This window comes from Vigna radiata, chromosome 5 (genome assembly GCF_000741045.1).
Source record: "Vigna radiata var. radiata cultivar VC1973A chromosome 5, Vradiata_ver6, whole genome shotgun sequence".
NCBI classification, from domain to species: domain Eukaryota; kingdom Viridiplantae; phylum Streptophyta; class Magnoliopsida; order Fabales; family Fabaceae; genus Vigna; species Vigna radiata.
In genome coordinates, this window is record NC_028355.1 from 3641514 (window position 1) to 3665902 (window position 24389).

The 24389-nt window shown below is 34.5% G+C and overlaps 1 protein-coding gene across 2 annotated transcripts; it reads left to right on the forward strand.

The window, feature by feature from the left end:
- The first annotated feature begins 1256 nt into the window (after positions 1 to 1256).
- On the forward strand, positions 1257 to 23201 carry LOC106761991 (vacuolar protein sorting-associated protein 54, chloroplastic). 2 transcript variants are annotated; one of them, XR_002667712.1, is made up of 19 exons: positions 1257 to 2351; positions 5106 to 5168; positions 5417 to 5496; positions 6431 to 6548; positions 8708 to 8782; positions 12452 to 12608; positions 12738 to 12826; positions 14511 to 14767; positions 15559 to 15730; positions 15820 to 15903; positions 15989 to 16401; positions 16644 to 16797; positions 19168 to 19249; positions 19361 to 19440; positions 20532 to 20693; positions 21146 to 21213; positions 21904 to 21984; positions 22086 to 22341; positions 22907 to 23201. XR_002667712.1 is itself a non-coding variant. In XM_022780474.1 (18 exons), the coding sequence occupies exons 1-18, from the start codon at positions 1566 to 1568 to the stop codon at positions 22222 to 22224; spliced, it is 3060 nt and encodes a 1019-aa protein (XP_022636195.1). In that variant the 5' UTR covers positions 1257 to 1565; the 3' UTR covers positions 22225 to 22549. The 2 variants fall into 2 exon arrangements, 1 of the variants encoding a protein (XP_022636195.1); XM_022780474.1 differs by lacking the exon at positions 22907 to 23201 and having other exon boundaries at positions 22086 to 22549.
- The last annotated feature ends 1188 nt before the right edge of the window (positions 23202 to 24389 follow it).

The window sequence follows — 24389 nt, forward strand, 5'->3', positions numbered from 1 at the left end:
AGGTTTTGATCGTTTATAATTTACTCTAAATTACATTTTTACACGTAAAAATATATGTGGTTAACTTTGTCTAAAGAAATTAATGATCAATTAAATTACATTATCTCGTGGATGGTTAATGATATAAATGAATGAAATAAGGTATTTAATCATTGTTAAGTGTTGACTGTGGTTAAATTTCCATAAAATTATGGTCATATATAATCATTTATGCACACGAAAAATTATTAAAGAGAATGATAAAAATGAAATAAAATTCGGAAGAAGAACTAAATTCAAAAATACTTGATAAATGAAGGATTAAAAAATACTTCTCGTTAAAACCATTAATTTGTCTTAAAAGAACTCAAATAGTAATTCATTCTTTTAGCACTAAAAAACCTCAAATAAAAAATACATTAATCTTGAAAGAATTTTCGAAATACAATAACAAATGAATTTAAACTTAAAAATATCAACTAAAACTATAGCCCTTAGTATTTCTTATTACAAATTTGAACAGCTTTTAAAATTTTAATATTAGTCCGAAAATAATTACTCTAATCACACCAATTTAATCATAATATCTTCTTTTAAGATGATAAATGTTTTCAGCCTAAACCTTCCTATACAGTTTACATAACATTAAACATAAAATAAATGTATGTATATTTTAGGGTTAAATATGTTCTTAGTTCTTATATTTTGGGGCAATTTTGGTTTTAGTCCATCTTTCAAACTAAGATACAATTTAGTCCTTTAACTTTAGAAAACTCTGGTTTTAGTCATTTTTACTAATTTTTGTTAACTTTTATTTGTTGTTTCAAACGCGTTTATCAGTTAACATTGAAGCAAAAATGTGTCAAAGAGTGTAAATAATCCAAATGCTATAATGAAACGTGTTTGAAACAACAAATAAAGTTAAAAGGATTTGATAAAAAGGACTAAAATCAGAGTTTTATAAAGTTGAAGGACTAAATTATACCTTTAGTTTAGTTTAAAATATGGACTAAAACCATGTTTCTGAGATTAAAAACATATTTAACTCAATATTTTATCTCTAGGAAATAAGGCATAACTAATATTGTCTTCTACGGTTCTCGAAGGTGACACTCTGCGTGAAATAAAATGCGGTGAAGGTGTGGAACAATCTCCACGGTTGATTTTGGCATATGAATAATCTGAATTTCATGAGCATGTTATAAATATAAATACGATTAAAATAATATTTATTTACGAAAATTAGTTATCGATAAAAGAAATTCAATATACTGATTTTCAGAAATAAGATTAGATGTGGAAGGAGTGTAATGTGTTGTTGGCTTACTCGCACAATGGTGGTGCGATTAAATTTTTGAAGCCCCACTCACTTTTCTCCAGTGTTTGATGGTTTCGGGTTGAAGATCCCGATCCCGATCCCGCACGTTCTCCATTTCCAAGCAACACAACAACACAACACAAAGCAACACTTTCCTTTCTCTTTCTCTCTCTCAGATCCCCAAAAAACCCACACTCACCATTCAATCCATCACATTAGCGCAAAGGAATCATCACAAGACTTCAATTGAAATCGCAATCGTAATGTGATGGATTCCCCACCTTCCCAGCAATCGTGGGGAAGGTCACCCACCTCCCTCTCTTCGTCTGCTTCTCTTTCCAAATCAAATTCCGATTCCATTCAAAGCCTCTCATCGATCCTCAATAATCCTCACGCCTCTGATGCCGCATCCTGGGGCGCCTGGTGGTCCTCCGCCACCGCAGTCGCCCCGCCCGAGTTTGCTCCCATCGCTGTTGCCAAGGCTGCCTCCGAGGTTTCCCGATCGGACTTCCACAACTACGTCGCCCCTATCGCCGAAGCCTACCATCGCTTCGAGGACATCCGTAACCACTCCTCCAAGGAACAGATCAACGACCTCGCCAATGCTGCCGCCGCCTCCGGCCAGGGTGAGGCGCTCGTCGCCTGCCTCCGCGAGGTTCCCGCGCTCTACTTCAAGGAGGACTTCCGCCTCGAGGACGGAGCTACGTTCCGCGCCGCCTGCCCCTTCGCCAACGTTGCCGAGAACCTCGCGCTGCAGGAGAAGCTCTCGCACTACCTCGATGTTGTGGAGCTCCATCTCGTGAAGGAGATCTCGCTCCGCTCGTCCTCGTTCTTCGAGGCGCAGGGGCAACTGCAGGACCTCGATGCTAAGATCCTCCACGGTTGCACGCAAATTCGCCATCTCAAGGACACCATTCGCCTCCTCGACGCCGATTTGGTCCACGACGCGCGCCAGATTCAGGAGCTCAATGGCACCAGGACAAACCTCTTGGCGCTCCTGCAGAAACTCCGGCTAATATTCTACGTCAACCAGGCCCTCTCAGCTCTCAAATTGGTACTCTTGCTTTTGCATTTTTTATTGTGATGTTTCTATTTTTCGCCGTTGTTGATGTTTTTGTGAAGGGTGTAGCGACGTGAGAGTCGAAACTTTGTTGAGTAGGATTGTGAGGGCTAGAGGAGAAACTTAGATGTAATTCCTAACATACTTTTGGAGCTGTTATACAATCAGAATTATATGAGTAACTGGCATAATAAAAGCTCGTGGTAAAGATCAACATAAGTAACACCGAAAATAGCTATGAAATTGTATCTGAGTTTGTCCCATGCGAAACTTGTGTTTTAGAGTTACTGTAGTTTGGTAGGGTTGTATATTAATTTGGGGAATTTTAAGGTGGTTGTTAATTCCTAATTACCGTGTCATTAATGCTGATGGGGGGAAATGATTCTCTGTATTCAAGGTCAGAGGTACCTCCTCTGGAAAGGATAAAGGAAGAGACTCAGCATTCTGTTCAGCACCTCAATAAAGGAAATTGCAATGATAAGCAGCCAATATAGACCATGTGCTCATTCTAACAGAATTCCTTTTAATCAATCTAACAAATTGCCGATTCAGCACTAACAGAATCTAACAGCAAATTCTAGATCTTATTATTCCTCTCCTCTTAGTAATAAACATATTCTGACTTTTCTGTTTTTCAATCCATTTGGGCCTACTGGTCGAGGCCTATCTGCATGTTCGCATCAATACCATCCCATCAGAAGCAACCTTGCCCTCAAGGTTGGAAGTGGCAGATCATCCAAATTCTTCCAAGAAGTGTCATCCGGAGAAAGACCTTGCCAGTGCACTAGAGCTATCTTAACTGAACTTCCACTTACAGAGTTTTTCTTTAACCCCAGTGTAGCTAATGGATAAACTAATGAACTGTTGTCCACTAATTGCAATGGAACCTTGTCAGAGTAGGGAGGGGCCCCCACATGTGCTTTCAAAAGTGGGCAGTGAAAACATTGTGAATTTAAGAGTAGGAAGGCTAGGTAAGTATGTAGGACATGGGTCCAATGCGGTCTAGCATCTGATAAGGACATAAAAGTTCTTAGAGAACTTGTGATGCTTCACACCAGAAACAGAAGTTTGTCAGGTTGAAGCTTTACATATTTGAACCACTAATCTCCACTACATAAAGGTCAACCACGAATTGATAGCCTTAAATCATCATTGAGACATTCTCACGGTCTCATGTTAGTGACCCACCATACTAACCAATACCTTCAACTGAGTTGTGGAAATCCCTTAAAGCGTAATGCAAATGCATTTCTTGTTGTGTAAAATTGTGGGTACTCCTACTATCCACCTAGCCACATGCCCTAAGACTCACAATGTTTGATCCAAAGTCTTTGATTCAGCCAGTGCATGAGAGCCCAATTGGGCCTCTAAAAGGGGAGTGAGGTTTGCCTAACTCAAGTCCCCTTGGCATTTTGTTCACCAACAACACCTTGAAGTGGAATGTCCTTCTCTTTGATCACTAACAAGAAGGAATGAGCTCTACAATTTTCGTTACAAGAGAACTTTTTTTCACAACAAAAATAGATGCCATGCTCTTGACGATCCATGATTTTGACATCAAAGAGATGTTTATACTTAAGTTTGAGGTTGTGCTGTTGGTAGCAATGGTGGAAGTTGTTTAGGGGTGATGGTTTGCAAGAACGGCAGTGGATAGGAGTGAATGTCCAATGGTGCAAGGGAGGAAAAAATGAGTTCAAAAAACACAGCTTAATGAAATCTTGCACGGCTTGTGCTTGTGATAGGGTGTAGAGGTGGTGGGTGAGGACTTTGCATTTAATCTCCGAGAAATGAAGCATTTCCGCAAGAAAGAAGGATTCAACCCATCAATATGGTTAGCTAGGGCTCAAAATTGCTCAAGTAATCATCAGCAACTGTGGACGTTTTGGGTAAGTTTGAAAAGCTTACTGTCGATGTCCATGAGAGTGAAACGAGTCTCCAAACATTGGAAAAATTGCATCCATGATTAAATCTGACTGTTATGATACATCCATAGGTACTACATCACGGTGAAATGAAGAAAAAATGTTGCATTCTTCAGCATGGTAGGTTGATTGTAAAAAAATTACAGTTTTTTGAAAATTCAGCCATGAGGCTATTGGCTGTCAAAACGAGTAATGTCCTGCTTCAGAAAATATTGTTGAGTGGAATCTGTACTGAGGGGAGATTCATAAGGATTTGCAGTTGGGCAGCCTTCTAATGCAAATACTTGATTGACAACTTCATCGATATGGTCAGTTTAAAGATGATTGCAAACAAGTCAATTGCTGCACAATATCATCATGCTGGTTAGGTTGTGAATTGGAATTCTTCATGTGATACTGTTAGGCCTGGTACTAAAGAGTGACTCTCAGTGAAAGCACCAAAATTATGGGGGAATGGATTCTTTGTATTTGAGGGCAGATATACCCCTTACAAAAAAGGACAAAGGAAGAGGATCAGTATTCTATTCAGCACCTCAATAAAGGAAATTACAACAATATATAGCTAATCTAGGCCATGTGCTCATTTTAACAGAGTTTCTCTTGACCAATCTAACAAATTGCCAACTCAGCACTAACAGAAAATTCTGGAACTTATTATTCCTCTCTTCTCTGTGATAAACATTCCAAATTTATTTTTGTTTAGCAATCTATATTGATTCAGTGTGGGGCATTTATGTTTTTAGTTTTTGGCCTTTTCTTTATTACTTTGGTCGTGTTTGAGTTATTATTGAGGCTTTCCAGTTGATGTGGTTTTGCTGTGATACAGCTTGTTGCATCTGCAGATTGTGCTGGAGCGTTAGATGTGACTGATGATTTGCAACATTTACTGGTATCCCTTTAATCATTGTGCAATATGGTGTAGATGTGTTTTCTTGTAAATGATGGTCTTGGGATGGATACTATTTTTAACTTAGTTTAATCAGACTAGAGATGAATGCTTAGCTGATATCTGTCACTGTGTTGAACTTGGGTAGTTTTTTTGGTAGACTGTTTATGACATAGTATGATGGGATTCTTGACAGTTGAAGAAAACACTCTGTTCTAATTTATCTTGTTCATTTCCTGTAACTTTTGCAGGATGGAGATGAGCTCAGTGGTCTACATTGCTTTAGGCATCTTAGAGATCATGTAATAGGCTTTATAGAATCCATAAACAGGTACACCTTTTATGATGTACTAATTGCATCTGAAAATTCAGTAAGCAGTGCTTTCTACTTTCTTGATTTTATGGAGCTGAGTAATAATTAGAAGATAATAGGGTTGAGCTAATTGCTTAGATGGGTTGAAACAATATTTACCTATTGAATCATAAGATTTAGACACAATGAAAAATGTCTTGAAATACGTAGAGTTAATGTGTAATTGTTATATTCCATACACATAAGTCTCATGGTAATAATTTTAAACCAGGGATTGATCACAAAACATTCTAATCATAATTTTATGAAACAAAATTGTAGAGACAAATTGAATATTACTATCCAGTAGCAACTTAACCTAGTTCTAGTTCAATCTCCAAAGTTTTTACCTTTGTTCTGTCTCCTTATTCTATCCATCTTCGCATTCAATGGCAAAGGACAGATAGGAAGAAATAAATAAATAGAATAACTTTTCTCTCCTCACTAAGTAAGAACAGTGGTTTTTGTCAATGTATCATTATTCTTTTCTGTACAGAAAATTCAGCTTTTATTGGCTTTGGGTTGCAATAGTTATCATAAGTAGACATTGGGTTCATGACTCAATTTCTGTACCGAACCTTATAATTTTGCCAATATGAACTGTTACTCCGGCTAGTGTGTGATTGGCTCTTCAGTCTATCAATGTTGTAAAAAATCATATCAAATGATTTTATGCTAATCATGATTTCAATAGTTATGTTTAGGAAGTAATTCCATTCTTATTTTGAAATATTTTAAACTTCTTTATTTTTTAAACATGTTTTCTTTGTCCCTTGGTATTCTTAACTTCGAAATCTTGACTTTTGGCTAGTATTTATATATTGCTAAAATTAGATTTTAAATATGTGAAAGAAAAGGCTAAAATTATATTTTGTACTGGACATTTAGTAATGGTATTGTATTATTTTGGTAGCATTCTTTCAGCAGAGTTTATTCGGGCTTCCTTACAAGATGCTGCAGAAAAAGATGGGATAATTTTATCCAAAGCTAAAGCAAAAGCCTCCCTTCCAATGAATGGAAAGGATGATGAAGTAAGATTGTGTCTTCATATTTATTTTTCTCAGTGCTTTTTCTTTAATTTTCTACTACTCCTGTGAAGGAAATCTTTCAAATCTTCACTGTTACTTTTTTGGAGTGGGTACTGTTTCCCATGGCGGGGTTCTTTTGCTTTAACTTGGTCAAGATATGCCAAAATGAGCTGTGCTATATTGTCACGGGGCCAATAGGCTCTACTTACACGTATATGTTAGCTTTACTAAAGAAAAAGTAAACGTTGATATTTTGGTTTTTATAGAATTTGAAGTAGTAAACTTCATAGACAGCAGCGTGCTTAATGTATTGTTGTCTTTTAAGATACTGTTTTTATCTCATTTGAAATGGCTCATGAGTGCAACAAAACTTACAATCTCTTTGCATGTCAATCAGTTAGAAATTCCTTTGAAATGGGCACTACCAAGGATCAGGGGTCCATTAAACACCATTTGACGTATAAATGGGAAAACAGACACCCTGGAAAATATTTACATTAGTCTCCTGCCATGTACAACGATATCATACCTCGTCATTTGTAATCTCCCTAAATGACATCATAACCTCTTCTCTACCCAGAAAATAAATATTTTTCTTTTAAAATAATCTATAAGGGATCCTGGGTTCATCGAGAACCACAACCAGATTATGTCATAAAAGAGCCTCTTTGCAGTGCAGAAACAAATGGGTAACTGTTTCTTATTAAACCTGGACATGATTGTTATTGGCATGTATTGTGAGGGGGACTGAGAGAAGAAGTATGAAAGCTGCGGCTGAACAAAACCTTTGAATAAACGTTACTGATTTCAGGTGCATAACTAAAATTTGAGGAGGTATAATTGTTAAATAGGATGGTTGAGCGAGGTTAAGGGGTTCTCATTTATGTGAAATTAAGCTGAAGAGATATTAGGCCTCAAAAGGCCATTTCTTTATTCAGCATTCATGCCTATCTAATTCTGCTGTCACTCTGGTGCTGAACTGAGATTAGAGTTCTTGAATAAAGTCCGTTATTTTCCTACTCTACTGGTTCCAGTGTTAGTCTGCATGTAACAGATGTATGGTGAAAAGCTGTGGCTGGTATATGAGTTTTTAACATTCAATCATATTTGTTAATCTTATGAAGGATCTCTGTCTAAGAAAGACCTGTGTTTAGGAGGGTGGTACAAAAGTTTCAAATGGGTTTTTCAGGGATGGAATTGTTTAATTTTTGAGAGACTGATTATTTAATTTAGAATGTCAGCATTTGAGAAAGATCTTTGTGGAAAATACACATGAAGAATTTAAAATCCGAAATCCAAATTTGTTTGTGCTGGAACATAGATGAACAATAGAGTCAAGTGATGATAGAAGGGTAAATGATGCTAGCCTAGGTTTGTTTTTGTTTCTTTTTTCTTAATGATATATAGGTTTGATATAGACTGGCGTCAACCTAGTTGGGATTGCAGTCGTGTACATAGCGATGGCAATGGGGCAGGGCAGGTTATACCTAAACCCTAAACAATTTAATTTCGTAAAGTTGAGGTATATGTTTCCTAAAATGTAATACATCGTTTGAAGAAAGCCATATAGTGGAAAATGTGTATTTGGAATTGTGATGAGAGAGAAAATACTGTAGGGATCTGAGTGAAGTTGATGGATATCGAATGAGTCGAACAGTTGAGAGAGAGAGAACGAAAATTGTGTAACAAAAGAAGGGTTCTTCAAATGAAAAGAGACAAAGGACATAAGAGTAAGTATTTTAGATTACCTAATAAATTAAGGGTATTTTAGTAATTTAAAGTAGGGAGGCAGATGAGATGTTTATGTACATACCCATTCCTATCCCCATACACAATTAAAAAAATCGGGTATTATTCATATCTATACTCATACCCAATTAACATGGGGATTTTTTTGTCAAAATCGGGATTGATTTTGACAATACCTATGGGACTGGTTTATTTGTCATCCATACTTGTAAGCTGAGACGCTTTTGGAGACCTTTTATTAAAAAAAAAGCTTGTATTCTTTATGACTTAATTTTTACACACTGCACAACAATTAATGTAGTACTCTGTTTTTGCTTTGGTCCAATGATTAAGTAGCCGAATGTTTTTCAATGTAAAGTCATAGTTGTGAAATTTTAGGATGCTGTTTTTGATCTAATCTGTTTCATGATCAGGTAAAGTTGGAAGAAGAGGAAAGCAATAATTTCAAAGATTGTCTGCTTCCTACAGTAATTGGATTGCTCAGAACTGTAAGTAATTAGTTGTATTTTTCTTGACTAAATTATTATTTAGGCTAGTTTTGGAAGTTTGAGTATTATTTTTTGTTGAGAAATAACTTTTTGTATGATCAGTGCAGTGAGATTTCCCATTTTGTAGTTTTGAGGTTTTGTTGTCCTTTATCCCTTCTTCAAGATATGTGAATAGTACTATATACAAAGAAACAATGGCTTTAGTTTTCCATATTAATGATATGCATATGATTCCAATCTCCAACCTCTTGAAATTGCTTGCATTTTTTTTTCTTTTCTAAATGCCATTTTTTCAATTGTGTAACTTGATGAGAATAGGTTAGCATATTAGAATAATCTAACTTATGCATAGTTTACTATCAGACCTATATGATTGGATTTATCCTTACTTTTCTGTATATTTGATGTAAGAACTGCTATAAATTAATGCACTAAGAGATGATACATACTCTAGCAATTTTTTTCCATATTTCAATCTTAAGTTTGAATTAAAGCCTATCCTAATAAGATTTGTTAAATTTATTGTCACCCACTATTGAATTGGCCACAAATATCTAGGGCCACATTTAAGATGTCCATTCCTCATGATGCGTGTAGGAGATTTTATATTGACTAGCAATATGACTAAATTATAGTATATAAGTGGAGATAATTCTTTTTGTATAAGTCGGTTTTGTAGGAATGAGTTAGATCTAAGTCCATTTTCTAAGATGGTATCAAAACCTATCTTAGAGTGATTTGTTTTGTCTGTTATATCACTGGCTAGTGTACTGCCTATAAGTAAATATCTAGTCTCATGCTTAAGATATTCAATCCTTAGTGTAAGGGTTGTGTAAGAGACTGGACATCAACTAGAAATATGACTATTGTACAAAAGTTGATGCAAACTTCGTCTTAAAAATTGGTTGAGTTGAGTTAGACTTGAAGTCTTTTTCCTAAGAGTTACAATTACAGTTAGAAATAGTATTTCTGTTAATACCGGTACTCATACACATAAAGTCTTACCTTCATTCTCAATTTCATACTAAAGACTTAGGAAACTTGAAGTATTTTCTGGGATTTGAAGTTGCCTGTTCTCATTGTGGTTTGATTCTGCACCAGCGTAAATATTGCCTTGACATCTTATCTGAGTTTGGCTTAACAGGATGCAAGTCTATTCCAACTCCTACCAATTCCTCTTGGAAAAATTATTGAAACTGAAGGGGATCTTCTTCTTGATCCCACACATTACATACGTTTAGTTGGTAAGATTTTGTATTCCACTCACTCGGCCCGGTATCAGTTTCGCCGTGCAACATATTAGTCAACTCATAGCATCTCCCTGCAATTCACATTTGCTTGTTGCTTTCCGCATTTTGTGATATCTCAAGAATGCGGCTGGTTAGGGCCTTTTTTTTCTGTTAGTACTTACAAAATTGACCCATGAAATCAATTGAATCTAAGCTTAATTTGAAACTATGGAAGAAAAATAATGCTTCATGGAAACTTCCAAAAGTGTTATGAAAGCTTCTAGAAACAATTGGGAATGTTGGATCAAGCTCTAATAACCAAATGATGGACGTCTAATATGAGATTATGGATAACAAATTGCTTTTGAGAATTTCCACTGAACGATCACAGAATTAAAAATACAGACGGAGATTGAAAATGGGGAAGACCTCACAATTACAAATGATTGATAAATTGAGAAGGATTTGCCACTTCAAATTAGCAATTCAAAGATGTGAATAATTATTCTATTCAAGAATCTAGAAAGAATTTCTCTCACAAGCATAAGTTTCTATTCAAAGTATGTCTTAAACTATTTACGAAAATCAACATGCATTCATATTATGGACTCAAGATTACTCAGACAATCCGCTAATAAGGTGCATCCACCTAGTTATCTAATTTGCTAAAAGAAAATAATGTCATTAAAGAATCTAATTTTGAAACAATATAGAAACAACTACAAAGACCCAATAGGAAAATATATTCTAATCTTAAGCCTTCTTGTTCGTCTTTTATCCGTGCTTTCATTATATGTCAATTCACCTTACCTGTTTTAGGACACCTTTTTCTCGTCCTCAATGGAAATTCCTACTTACATTCAATAGGTTCTACCTATTCCATTTTCCGGTCTTTTTGATGATTCTAGTTCTTTTAACTCCAACTAAAATGAAGATATGCCTTCATCCAATACTCAGTTTACTTGATGTTGTCTCACCAGCCTCAAGCTTCTCGTGATTCTAGTTCTCCTATAATGGTTTCCCATACCATAGATCCTTCATCCTCAACATCTTCCTATGACTCCAATTTAGATTGCCCATTGTTATTGGGAAATGCATTCTGTCATTTTGAGTTATCACCATCTATCTCAATTATACTCTTTTATTTTCTTTGTATACTACTGTGACTCTTAAAACTATCCATGAGGCACTTGGTCATCTTGGATAAAGACAAGCCATGGTTGATGAAATATAGGCTTTTTCAAACAATGACACATGGGACCTTGTCCCTCTCCTCCTCGGGAAGAAGACTGATGGTTGTAGATGGGTTTATGTTGAAGTTGTGCCTAATGGTAATGTAGATCAACTTAATGTTAGGTTGCTGCGGCCAAGGAATATACTCAAATTTATGACCTTGTTTATTGAGATACTTTTTCTCTCGTGATCAAGATCAACAGAATTCAACTCTTCCTTGATATGGCTACTAATCATAATTTGTCACTTCACTAGGTTGACATTAAAAATATCTTTCTTCATGGTGTCCTTAAAGAAGAATTTTATATGAAACAACCTCTTAGATTTGTTGCTAAAGGGAGTATGGTCTAGCTCGAAGATTATGTTGGTCTCTCCATGGACTAAAGCAATCACCCAGAGTTGGTTTGGTAGATTTAGTTTTACCATGTGATGTTTTGGATTTAAACAAGATGAGACAAATCATTCAGTTTTCTATCCTCATACTTTACCTAGCTTTAGGCTAAGTGTCATAAGCTGTAGCCTCTTGTCTTTATATATTTATACTTGTACTCCTTTACATATGATATATAGAACACATCATCTGAGAAGTATAACTCATTGATTTTTTATGTCATCCTCTAAATTCAAGTGTACAGGAGGCATATCAATCTTAGCTTATAGGTAAAAGTTGGACACCATACCGTACAAGTCATATGGCCATAGCATTTTCTCCCTCATGCAAAACGACGGAGATATTAAGAGAGATGTCAACCAATGAATATGATTGCGGTGGATTAAATGAGGGCTTGTTTATGGTATTCTATGTGACAGAAATATAGTGTCCGTGCTTAAGGAAAACATTTCCTATCTATAAGTAAGATTTGCAGTGTTAAGCTATAAAAAGCCAAAAAGGAAATAAAATTAGTGTAGCATAGATGGAAATGTTTCATTGGATGAGTGGGCGTACAAGACAAGATTTTTCTTGTTTAATTTACCCTGTTTCTTCTGGCTCCTTTAGCTGCTCATATGTTTGATGTGTTTTTATCTGCGTTTTCTTTGTGATGGGTATAATGAGTACTAAGAGATTTCAGATTTTTTTAATGGCATGAGCTTGTTGTTCTTTTAAGAAACATGACAATAAAACCTCAAGTTACACTGAGGGCCGATATGAAGAGTGCTATTAAGATCTGTACTAGGCTTAATTTTGTTAAAAATACCTTATTTTCAGGCTAAACTTCCCTCTGTTCTGAGGACTTATAGAGATACACTGACTGCTGATATGAAGAGTGCTATTAAGACTGCTGTTGCTGAGTTGCTTCCAGTTCTTGCTTCTCGAGGTTCAGAGTCAGAGTTCTTTTCTGGAGACAGAACTGTAGATGCAGATGGTGAGAATTTCTTTAGCGTAATTGCTGATGTTTGTCCATAAGGAGATATACTTTTAAATGCTTCTAGTGTGCTGTGTTTTTTTGGAATCTGTTCTTTTTTCAACTTGCTAATCCTAAATTGTAACTCAGGTGGAGGTGCATCACTTGCTAGCAAGTTGAGGAGCCTATCATCTGACTGCTTTGTTCATCTTTTGAGTGCTATTTTCTTGATAGTACAGGTAATTTATACTTGGCAATTGTTAATTTGTTAGATCATCTAGACTAGAATATTGAAGTCTTTTGAAATGTATTCAGTTTTAATAATATAGATGATGTGCCTTTATGGCTAGGAAGCCCAGCACGGCTCCTAAACAGTGTGCCATGTGATCAACACTTTTTGAATTTTGACACTCCTTGGGCTGTTGTCATATACTTATTTCCAGTGTCTGAATTATAAAATACTTTTTTCTTGGCTTAAAGACTTCTCTGGTAAAGCTGGGCATGGTCCAAATTCAATTTACTTTATATATAAAATGTAAATTGCATTAATGCCTCCTGAAGTTTTTTCAAATTACATTGAGACTGCAGTTTTGAAATTTTACGCAGACCTCCATTTTTGTTTTAAAAACATTCCATTGTCAGCTCTTTTCACCTTACATATGCATCTCCTTAAGAAGCCCTGGAAAGGGAGACCACTGTAATGGTGAAGAAAACAGGTGTTAAACGTACTTTGAAAAAAATCTTAAGGGATGTCAGATTAATTTACTCTACTATAAATGTTAAAAATTAAAATAATTTAAAATATTGTAATTATAAGCATATTAACCCAAAGCAAGCACGAGGCTCATTATCAAAGGACTTGAGCAGTTGTTTTAAGAGATATGATTGTTCCTTTAGCTGTGTCCCAGGATTTATTTTGGCTGTCTCATTTTGAAGCTTAACACCTTTATTTTTAAAAGGTAAATATAAAAATCGTAATTGAATTCTCATTATATATGTGTTTGTGCAGTGTCATGGTGTCCTATAGACATTAGCTGCGTTCTGGGGTTTTTGTCTTGTCTGGTGTTTGAGTTTCTGGGAATTTTTTATCCTTAACTCAGTTTTCTTTCAGTTGAATTACTTTTCTTACAAGACAACTTAATGAGAAAGACAGAAGATCATGTAGCTTGGTTGTGAAATGTGTTTAACTCAGTGCAACTGTGCAAACATGATACGAATCCCAAATAATTGTGTGGACTGGTCCATGCCGATCACAGAACCTCAATGCCATATAGTAGGATGGTGTTAGGGAGGAGACCGAACTGACCAAATGGACTACAGTATATATCTTAGAAGAAAGATTAGAAGGGGAGATTGGTAGATTTTGGAAGTTAATTGTGGGTATAAATAGCTCTCCTAGTGAAGAGAGAGGGTACCTGTTTTGTATTGTATAATCCACTGGGATATCCGGTGTGAAGGATTTTACTCCTTTGGGTATGCTTGTGAACATTCTTTACTATCCTCCTTTCTATCTTTTCTCTCAAATTTTTCCTTGTTTGGTTCCTGAAAAGAATTAATATGCTTTAGTCTTAGTGGGAATGTTGAAACCTATGATATTATTTTGTTGTACAGCCTTTTTTTTTGGGTGTACCTAGCTTTAGGTTAAGAAACATAGGCTGTAGCCTTCCTATTTCAGATATAATTGTACTCTTAATTTTATAAATACAGATACATAAGCTCAGATGATACTCACTAATATTTGGCCATCTCTTAATCCAAGTGAAATCATGTTAGCTGTGCTGTGCATGGGCATAGTTATCAGTAGTGTGTTATAGAAGCATAGTAATGGCATATGAAGGTTTCTGAATTCAGCTATACATTATTTTGCAACTCAGTTGTCTTAAGAGTGATGTAATAAGATTTTTTTCCTTTTAGTGATTGCAGGCACATTTAGTGCGGGCTGCTGAAGTGAAAAAGGCCATTGAATGGATTTTGAACAATCGTGATGGTCATTATGCTGCTGATTCAGTTGTGGCAGCTATTGCTCATGGTGCTGCAGCTGCAGAAACATCACAAGAAAGTGAGGTTCATGGTACTACGTTTTTGCCATATTCGGCACAAAGAAGTGTTGCCAAGGGTTCTTCATTTCAGGGAAAATCAATTGATGCTGTGAACTCCTCCAACATGTCAAAAAATTTCAGGTTAAACCTTGGTTCTTGTTTATGATATACTTGTAGTAGAAACAGGGAAGCTTTTTCCTGATTCTTTTTGGTGTTTAGATTTAGAAAGGAATTAGTGTGTGGTCTGAGCTATTTTTTTTTTCAAACATCCTTTTTTTGTTCTGATAAACTGATAACTGCTACTATGTAGTTCTCTAGCACCTGAACAACATAATCCAGTTTGGAAATATAAGCATATTGTAATATTAACGAGTTCACCTGTACATTGAAGACTTCTAAAATTGATACACATTAGCTAAAACTATATATCGTTTTTTTTAATTTTTTGATTTTATATTTTCAGTTTCTTATTAAAGGCTGTGGATGACATTTTTCTGAATGTTCACCACTGTGATTCACTTGTGAAAGTTGTGATAGATGACACAACTTCATGATCACTTGTTATTTTAACAATTGGGAATGGCGCTAAAACATAGTGGATACATTAAATATGGAGTAATTTGTTTTATCATGCAAGATTAATACTTCTAATCACCTCAACGATTAAGTCTGTATGCAAGCTATACTAGACCCTTCTGCTGCTATTTTGCTGTTTGTACTGAATTTTCTTTTTGCCGGTAACAAATGGCACTTCCGGGGTTTTCCTCTCTTTAAAAATTAAAATACTGGGGACATCATTTGAATTCACTTATATCTAAAAATCATAAAAATTAAGATAGAATACATTTCAGATTTTTGTTCTGTTCTGCAATAACTTTGTGCTTTAGTCGTCCCATTTGTTTGATGTTCTCAAAGAATCTGGTTCTAAACAGAGCTGATATATTGCGAGAAAACGCAGAAGCCGTCTTTGCAGCATGTGATGCGGCTCATGGAAGATGGGCAAAGCTTCTTGGGGTCCGTGCAGTTCTTCATCCTAGGTTGAAATTGCAGGAGTTTCTAGCCATATACAACATTACCCAGGAGTTCATTACAGCTACAGAAAAAGTATGTATTTTCATATTGATTTAAAACTTAACATATACAAATTATTTGGCTTTTTGTTTCCTGATTAATTTTCATGCTTACTGTAACAGATTGGTGGGAGATTGGGATACAGCATCCGTGGGACACTGCAATCACAGGCCAAGGCTTTTGTTGATTTTCAGCATGAATCACGGGTTAGTTTTAATTTTTCTTTTGTAGGGTTTTTATCGTCCTGAAATCTCTGTATATCATTGTTAATGACTGCTTCTATGCATGTAGATGTCAAAGATTAAGGCAGTGCTTGACCAGGAAACCTGGGTGGAGATAGATGTTCCTGATGAATTTCAATCCATTGTCAATGTGCTTTTTGCGTCTGATAATTTAACTTCTGAGAACTTTAATGACAACGAGGATGATAATTCAACCAGTTACAATGGTGTGGTCACTAACCATGATTCTATGCCAATGGTAAACAGCAGTGCTGAACATGAAATTATGCGGGCTAATTCCATTGAAGCATCTATGAATAATGAAATATCAGATAAACCCAAATCCCTTGATGATTCAGTGGAACCAAATAAAGGTCACAGTAGGATTACATCAGCACATAGTAACAATACTGAGAAGGACCACAAAAAATCTGCATCTCAGGCTCTTAATTACAAAGGTGTTGGTTATCACATGGTCAACTGGTTAGTTATCTAGATTCGACTTCTCTCTTTTCCCAATTAGTTGCACGATCTGCCCCTTTGAGTTTCTGCAGTGTTCTCTCTGTCTCTTGAATATGTTTGTGTTGGTAGGCTTTATTATTTTATTACAATGTACTACTATTTGTGAGGGTCACTTGTCTTTTATGATTTTTTTATCCTAGTTTTGATTTTGCTGTCATCATTTAAATAATTTACAGTGGCTTTTTTTGCTATTTTGATTGTAGTGGCTTAATATTGCTGAAGATGTTGTCAGAGTACATTGATATGAACAACCTTTTGCCAACACTTTCTTCGGAAGTTGTTCACCGTGTAGTAGAAATATTGAAGTTCTTCAACACGAGAACATGCCAACTTGTTCTTGGGGCTGGTGCTATGCAGGTACTGTTAGTATTGTTCTCAAAACTGTTCCTACCATTTAGATACATGTGCATCAAATCCTACATGTACCAATCGACCCTCAACCTATATGTGGGTCTTTAATATTTTCTCCTTATGTTTTTAGGTCTTCTTATGCATCTTTTAATTGAACTTTCTTCCATTTGGTTTAGCTGAAATCTCTATCTTATGCCTGCTTGTCTACCTCATCATTTCCATTTTTTTGCACTTAATTTTTGGTTCAACTTGCAGTACTATAAAGCGTTTCTGGTCTTTTAGCCAGGTCTTATATTTATTTCACACATCTTTTAATAAAGTATATGTTGTATAGGCCACAAATATAACAATCAACAATACTAGCCAAGCCTTATTCTCACCGAATACTTTCAGCCATATGGATTATATGTTCATTGTACTTGATCCTATATCCAAAGTTTCCGAACTTAATGTAATTTAAAATTCCAAATCTTTCTAGTCTCGCACCATATCTTCTATGGTGTCCCTCTTGGCCTATCCCCCTCCACAAAGGGGTGACTGGTATGATTCCACGTGTCACACTATAGTTTGTCATTTTTACATGCCTATTTCATCAATGACATTCATAGTATATAACTTTTATTGCATCTGTTATCCATTTGGATATACTGAATCATCTGTTTCAGCATACTCATTTCTGTTAATAGAAATCAAAGAAACATGGAAAGGAGAGAGAAACTAAAATGTGGAAATTATCATTTGAAGAATAGTAAGTCTGAGAAGAGAAGAACAAAGAGTGTCTTTTCTGAATATGATTGAGTGATTCTTCCACCCATCAGATTGGTCTATTTATCAACAGAATGTTTACGAAGGTGATAAATAACTATTGCTATTTGGCAGAAAACAATTAAACTATCACAACTTCCTAAAATGCACTGAACCCTGCTAAATAGACAGCCACTTCGAAAAATAATAAACCATTAAATGCTTTCTCAAACTGCCTCTCATTTCATAAATTTTCTCCACCCATTTAACCTTTCTAATGAGCCTAAACACTTTCTCAGTTCCTAATGCTTTTCACCTATTATCTGATAAAAATTAGATGTAGGCCATGGATCCAAAGAGGGAGGATTTAGAGAGAAACAGAGCATGGGAGATGGGTGCTCCATAATGGTCCAACAGTGGGACTTGACATAAATGTATACCATTTCTCTCCACAGTTACTTTTCCAACAGGAAGGTTGTATGACTCGTTGCTAAGTAAATGATAGATACACCAACTAACTTTGAAATGCAAATAAAATTACAATGAGGATAATAAATACAAATGCCTCTAATATTTCCTCTCAAACTTGGAGTGGTTGAGGAAGAGAGTCATGAAAACCTTGAATAGGTAGGTTGTATGATTCATTGTTGAATTTAGCAACTAACAGAATGACCGGCAAACTAACTCTGAAGCTAAAATGAAATTACAATGAGATAAGAATACTAATTTACATTATATCTAATATCTTTGAACATCTTTTGTTCATTATGTACACATGTATACTCGTATCAAGATTCTCCCTCCCTCTAGAAACTTGTTGGAGCTAGGTAAGACTCAAGTAACTCAGGAGTGCACTTCTGTATAGCCTAGCATGGGGGAGTATATACTTGAATAATTTCCCCTTGTGTTGCTGTTCTGCTTACTGGGAAAACTGCTAGATAATGTTGGCTTTTAAACAATAAATTAAAGGGTCTAATTGAACCTCATAAAACTATCTTGTAGGGTGAGAATTACCAAAACCTCATAAGCACTACTTAGGGAGTGTCTGTAATCAACATAGGATATCAATCCACTAATAGCTGATCTCTCAGTTGCTTCGCACTTTGATGCTTCACTTAATCTATCTAGTTAGCCCCTCTATATGTAGCCTTTTGAGAATGTGTGTCCTAAGTGTGACTGAAAATAAGGAGAACTTTTAACAGTATTCTTCACGCCTGGGGTTGTGGGTCTAGAGGGTTGCAATACATGTGGCCTAATAACAGAACTAGGATAAACATTGATACCATCTTAAAATTTGGGTAATGGGTCTTATTCAACTCTACCAAATCAACTTGTAAGCATTAAGTTATGTTTCTAGTTTATGTAGGATCTCAACCCTCTAAGAGCCACTCTCTCAATAGCTCCACACCAATTTCACTCAATCTTTTTGGTCAGCCTCTCCATAAGTAGTCTTTTTTTAGACATTGTGGTCAGGGGTAGCCTCAACTATTGTAGCTTTGCAACAGTTTGCTTCCCTATTTCTCCTGTACTGGGTTCCTCCCTCTACCCAGTTCATTGGTCTATCATGATCCCATTTCAATTTACTTGGAGCTTTCTCATTCTAGTGTCTTCTAATTCTTAGTTCTGGTGCAGGTGTCTGGTTTGAAGTCCATCACATCTAAGCACCTGGCATTGGCAAGTCAAGTAATTAGTTTCGTACATGCTATTATTCCTGGTACAAATTCACTCACCTTAATGAACTTTTTAATGCGTTTCATGAGTTTATTATATTGTTTTTCATCATATGGATTAATTTTATAACTTTGTTCTTCATTTCTGGTATAAGAGATTCGGCAGATTCTTTTTCTCAAAGTACCTGAGACAAGAAAAATACTCTTGCTTTCTGAGATTGATCGGGTTGCCCAGGTTTGTGCTTTATTTTTATTTAATCTTTGTTCCTTTAGTCCTTTGTTAGACTTATTCAAACGTTTTGTTCATAGGTAGGATTTTTGAATGATTGTTGGAAGTATTGACAGTTTTGTTCATATAGTGAAAATTTACCTGTAGTTGAACAAGTCGGAAGAGTTTTTACATTTAATTGTTTCCTCTGATTCCCCTTTTTTATCATCTGAATGGAAAAGGAAATATTTGGAGGAGGCAATGTAGTAATAGAGATGACACGACTTGAACAAGAAATTATAGTTGCAATTGCATTCACTGTTCTGGAGGTCTATAGCTAAGATTTTGCAGCCTTTATCAAAAATTGATTTAAGGGAAAGGAATAATGATAAGGATCTCTGAATATTGTTCACTATTATATCATATCATACATTAGATTATTTTTTCTCCCAAACTTGAATTTTTCTGCTTAAAAGCATGTTTGAAAAAAATTATAATAATCACATAAAAAACTAAAACCGGAAGAAAATTAGTGCTTTTCTAATGAGATTTTCGAATTCTTTTAGTTTTGTTATCAATGAAAATCAAGTGTTTCTGTTAATTGTGATGACTCTAGTTTCACTGTCTGCACATCTGTACCAATTGTTTCTAGTTACTTATTTTGAATTTTCCTTAAAAAGTTGTTTTTCTTCTTTTATTCCTCATTGCACATTTGTGTCAATTGTATAAGATGTCTCTGTTAATAAGTATGCCATTCATCTTTGTAGTCCATACTATGAGGGGAATGGAGCCATATTAAGTGAAATTTCAAGAATGAATTTGGTATATTCTTCCTTGAGTGTTCAAACATATTTACAAAAACATGGCTTTCTAGGATCTGCTTTTGTTGGCTAACCCTCAGGCTTTCTATTCTTTTTGGTTTCTCTGTTTAGGAGGATATTGTTGTTTGTCCCTATTTTTGTTTTTTGTTTTTACTTTTTTCTTCCAATAAAATACATTTTATATATGTATAAAAAATTTTAAAAAATTATTCATTTTTCATGCCCTGCTTTTTTAAGAACTTCTGAGAATGTATCTGTTATAACATTTGCATTACTATTGTATTTTTTCCATTCCAGGATTATAAAGTTCACAGAGATGAAATACATAGTAAATTAGTTCAAATAATGCGAGAAAGATTACTAGTACATCTACGTGGGTTGCCTCAAATTGTTGAGAGTTGGAATAGACCTGAGGATGCAGATCCTCAGCCTAGTCAATTTGCCCGGTCCCTTACTAAGGTAAATAGTTATATGTAAATTCTTAGAATGCCTGTGTTCTGCCTTTGACCTTTCCTTTTTGCTTAATTTAAGTTGACCGAGATTTTAATAGTATCTTCCTATCTGGTACTTCAAAGCATAAATATGAATATCCCAAAGAGCAAAAGTAACCTTTTTCAAAGAGTATGGTGCCTCACTAGTCACTTCACTAGGTTTTTCTTCTGATAAATAGTAGAGTGATTGTTGCACTATCAAATTTGAGATAAACCTCTCGTAGATGTGCAATAAACTATTTGACAAAGGATTTAATAAACACTTGTAGGTAAGCAAATTTGTGACTAGTCATTATATATATGTTGATAATGGTGTAGGAGGACGTGTAATTATCATTTTTGAGTTCTACTTTTGTGCCCCACCTGTCTCTTAAGCAATCTCTTATTAGGAACTTATCTACTTTTGGACTTTGTTATTAGGAAGTTGGGTACCTCCAACGTGTTCTATCTCGAACTTTGAATGAAGAAGATGTTCAAGCAATTTTCGGGTAAGAATTGTAGAAATCTCCATTTTTCTTATTCTTGTGTTTTCATTAAAGATCATAATCAAGATTACACTACTGAACATTGTACCTGTAGTTTCTTATGCTGGGATATTAAAATGATGGGTTCTATATTAGTTTAAGATTAAGAACCCACTGATATATGGTTAAAGTACTCCTTATTGTACAATCCTCACTTATTATGCTAGCTTTTAGAATTAAGTTAGGTCAAATTCGTTCTTAACTCTAATAAATTGATTTTTACGTAACATAAGGTGATTGATTATTTTCTTTGTTATGCCTTATCAATAATTAGTTTATAAGGAACCTGGCTCTGAGAAAAGTAGCAGTAGCTTTGAGTTTAATCATTCAGTGTCTAATCAAGCAATCTTTTTTTTTTCCATGGTTGAAATATTATATCAGAAGATCATGACATGTATGCTACTGATTTATTATTACTGCAATATAACCATTTGGGTATATTTTTGGATGGAGTTTGGAGGGAAAAGGTGACAGTGATGAATGACCTGGATATACATTATTTTCTATGATGAATTTCAAAATAAAGTTCTCTTATTTTCCCAATGAAAAAGAAAGCAGAAAATTTAGTTTCTGCATTGAAAGAAAACTAACTGTAAAAGATGCTGACATCATCTGAACTCCTACAGCTCACTTCTCAAGTTTGCTATTTTTCAGGCAAGTGGTCATTATATTTCACTCACAAATTTCAGAAGCATTTTCAAAATTTGATATTAGCACTCCTCAAGCACAGAATAGGTATTTATTTCTCTGGGGTTATGTCGTTTAGAAATACATTTTACGGAACTTCAGAAAAATTGAGTAATTTTGTTTTTTCTTGAATTCTCCACACTTGCTAGGTTATATCGAGATGTCAAGCATATTCTCCAATGCATACGGTCATTGCCATTGGGTGATTTGAGTAAATCTGATACCCCAAACTGGGGTCAGCTGGATGAATTCTTGGTGAAAAGATTTGGAAATGATGCTGTTCAGTAAACTATATTGTAAAGTAGCAACTCAATTGCTTCCGTGTGAAGGCTAACATACTGTGGAAAAAAAGGGGGGTGATTTAAACCTTCTTCACTCTGCATTTTTGTGTAACACTAAATTGAGGTAAAATTATTGCTACATTTTGTTCATAGCTTACACGAGAATTCTTGTTATCTTGATTAGTCTAAAGTCAAATAGGGAGCCATGGAAGCCATTAGTATCGGGCTCTTAGTGAGGGACTAGGGTGATTCATCACTGTTGCATCGATAATGTAATTTGACTTTGATATAATTTTAGTTCCTGTAAAATGAACAAGTTTCTTTATTTTTCACCCTTGTGAGATTTGAAATTACTGTTTTTAATTCTCATAGTATGAGTAAATTTCGGATGTAGTGCATTTTTCTTTGATTTTCATCCCTCTAAAATTTGTGAAATTTGGAATTACTGTTTTTTAAATCTTATAAAATGAGTGAATATAGGTTGTAGTCGTTATAATTCTTTTGTTTTAACTTTCATCCCTCTAAAATTTGAAATCATTATTTGTTTTGTGTCTAACATTCATTCTAAGATAAATAAATAATATTAATTCTACAGATCTTAAAATTTTCAGAAGTGTCACATGGTAACATTATCATACACACTAGCTGTGATACAAAAGCTGAATTCCATTTTCTCCTTTTTCTTTCAGGCCTTTGGTTGGTCTATGGGTATACAAGGTAATGTATCATTTCTGAGCATTGTGCAGCCGTGGTTGGTCATTTAACAAGTTTTGTAGCAGTCGATGTTGATATTCAGAATTCTTGGTTTGTCTCCTTAATTGTAATGTTAAGTTGAAATAGATATGATTTAGTGAATGAATTAAGTTTTGCCCTCACCCCCAATCTTTCCCGTCGCTTCTTCACCCATTGATATGGATGCATCCATATATGTACACAATTCCAGAAATCTATAGCGATATTACCAATTTCTGTCCTTTATTTTGATTTCTTACAAGTACCACCCTAAATTCAAAACTCCTTTAGTTTTTATTCAGCAACATAGTCTTCGCAATGTAATTATGTCAAACATATACCATTGAAAGTGTTATGGATATAACAAAGAAGTGTAGACATCATATTTTCCGTAATTAAATAATAGTTCAATGGTCCAGCAGCTGCATAATTGTGCTAAAACAGTGAACATTAACGCAATTATGGATATCTGATAATGTGTTACAAAGTTGTATTTTTTTTTTTTTTTGAGATACCGTGACATTATGGTACGATTATGTTTTCAATGATTTTTTATAATAAAATATTTTTTTGGGTTCTTTTTATTTAGCTTAACAATTAAGTATAATTTTCAATTTAAATATGCTAAATTTTATCAGAGGTAAATTTCTTACGAAAGGAATTAGTTATATTAATATACTAAATGCCCTTTTGGTTAAATACTGACATCTAAAACTTAGTAGCCGAGAATAATTAAATAGCAGGAACCATATATGTAGTATAAAATAAAGAAATAATTATCAATGATAAGACAAGAATTTGCAAAACAAAAATCTATAAATATGGTGATTAATAAAACATCAATTTTTTTAGGCTTAATTGAATTTTAGGTTTTCATAAATTTGATTATTTTCACTTGTGTTTTTATTATCTTTTTTAGTCTATTGAGATTCAAAATTGTGTTATATCTTTTAATTAAGTTATTGTTGTAATTTTATCAATTACTAGGTAAAATTATGTTATCTTGTTTTATCATTTTACTCATTTATATTGAAGTTAATATAAAAAGATGAGTTTTTATGATGCTTTCATAAAAAATGTACTGATAAAGTAATTGTCTTCTCCAAGGCTTTTTCATCATCATCGACTGTTTAATAAGGGAATGTCTCCGTCATTATCATTTCTACAGAACTGTTATTATTATTCAACATAATTTCAGCCAAAATAATAAAATTCACTGATCGTTTTACATTAAATACAATATCATTTTACATAAAATCTCATATTTTTTAATACGTAAGGATAAATAAATACAATAATGAAACAAGATAATCATTAAGTAACATTTAAAGAAAAAAATTAAATAAGAGTGATCCAATTAAAAAATTTAAAATATTTGAGTATTTAACAAAAAAAAAAAGTTTAGCAGAGACTTAATTGAAAATATCTAAATTTCTTAGG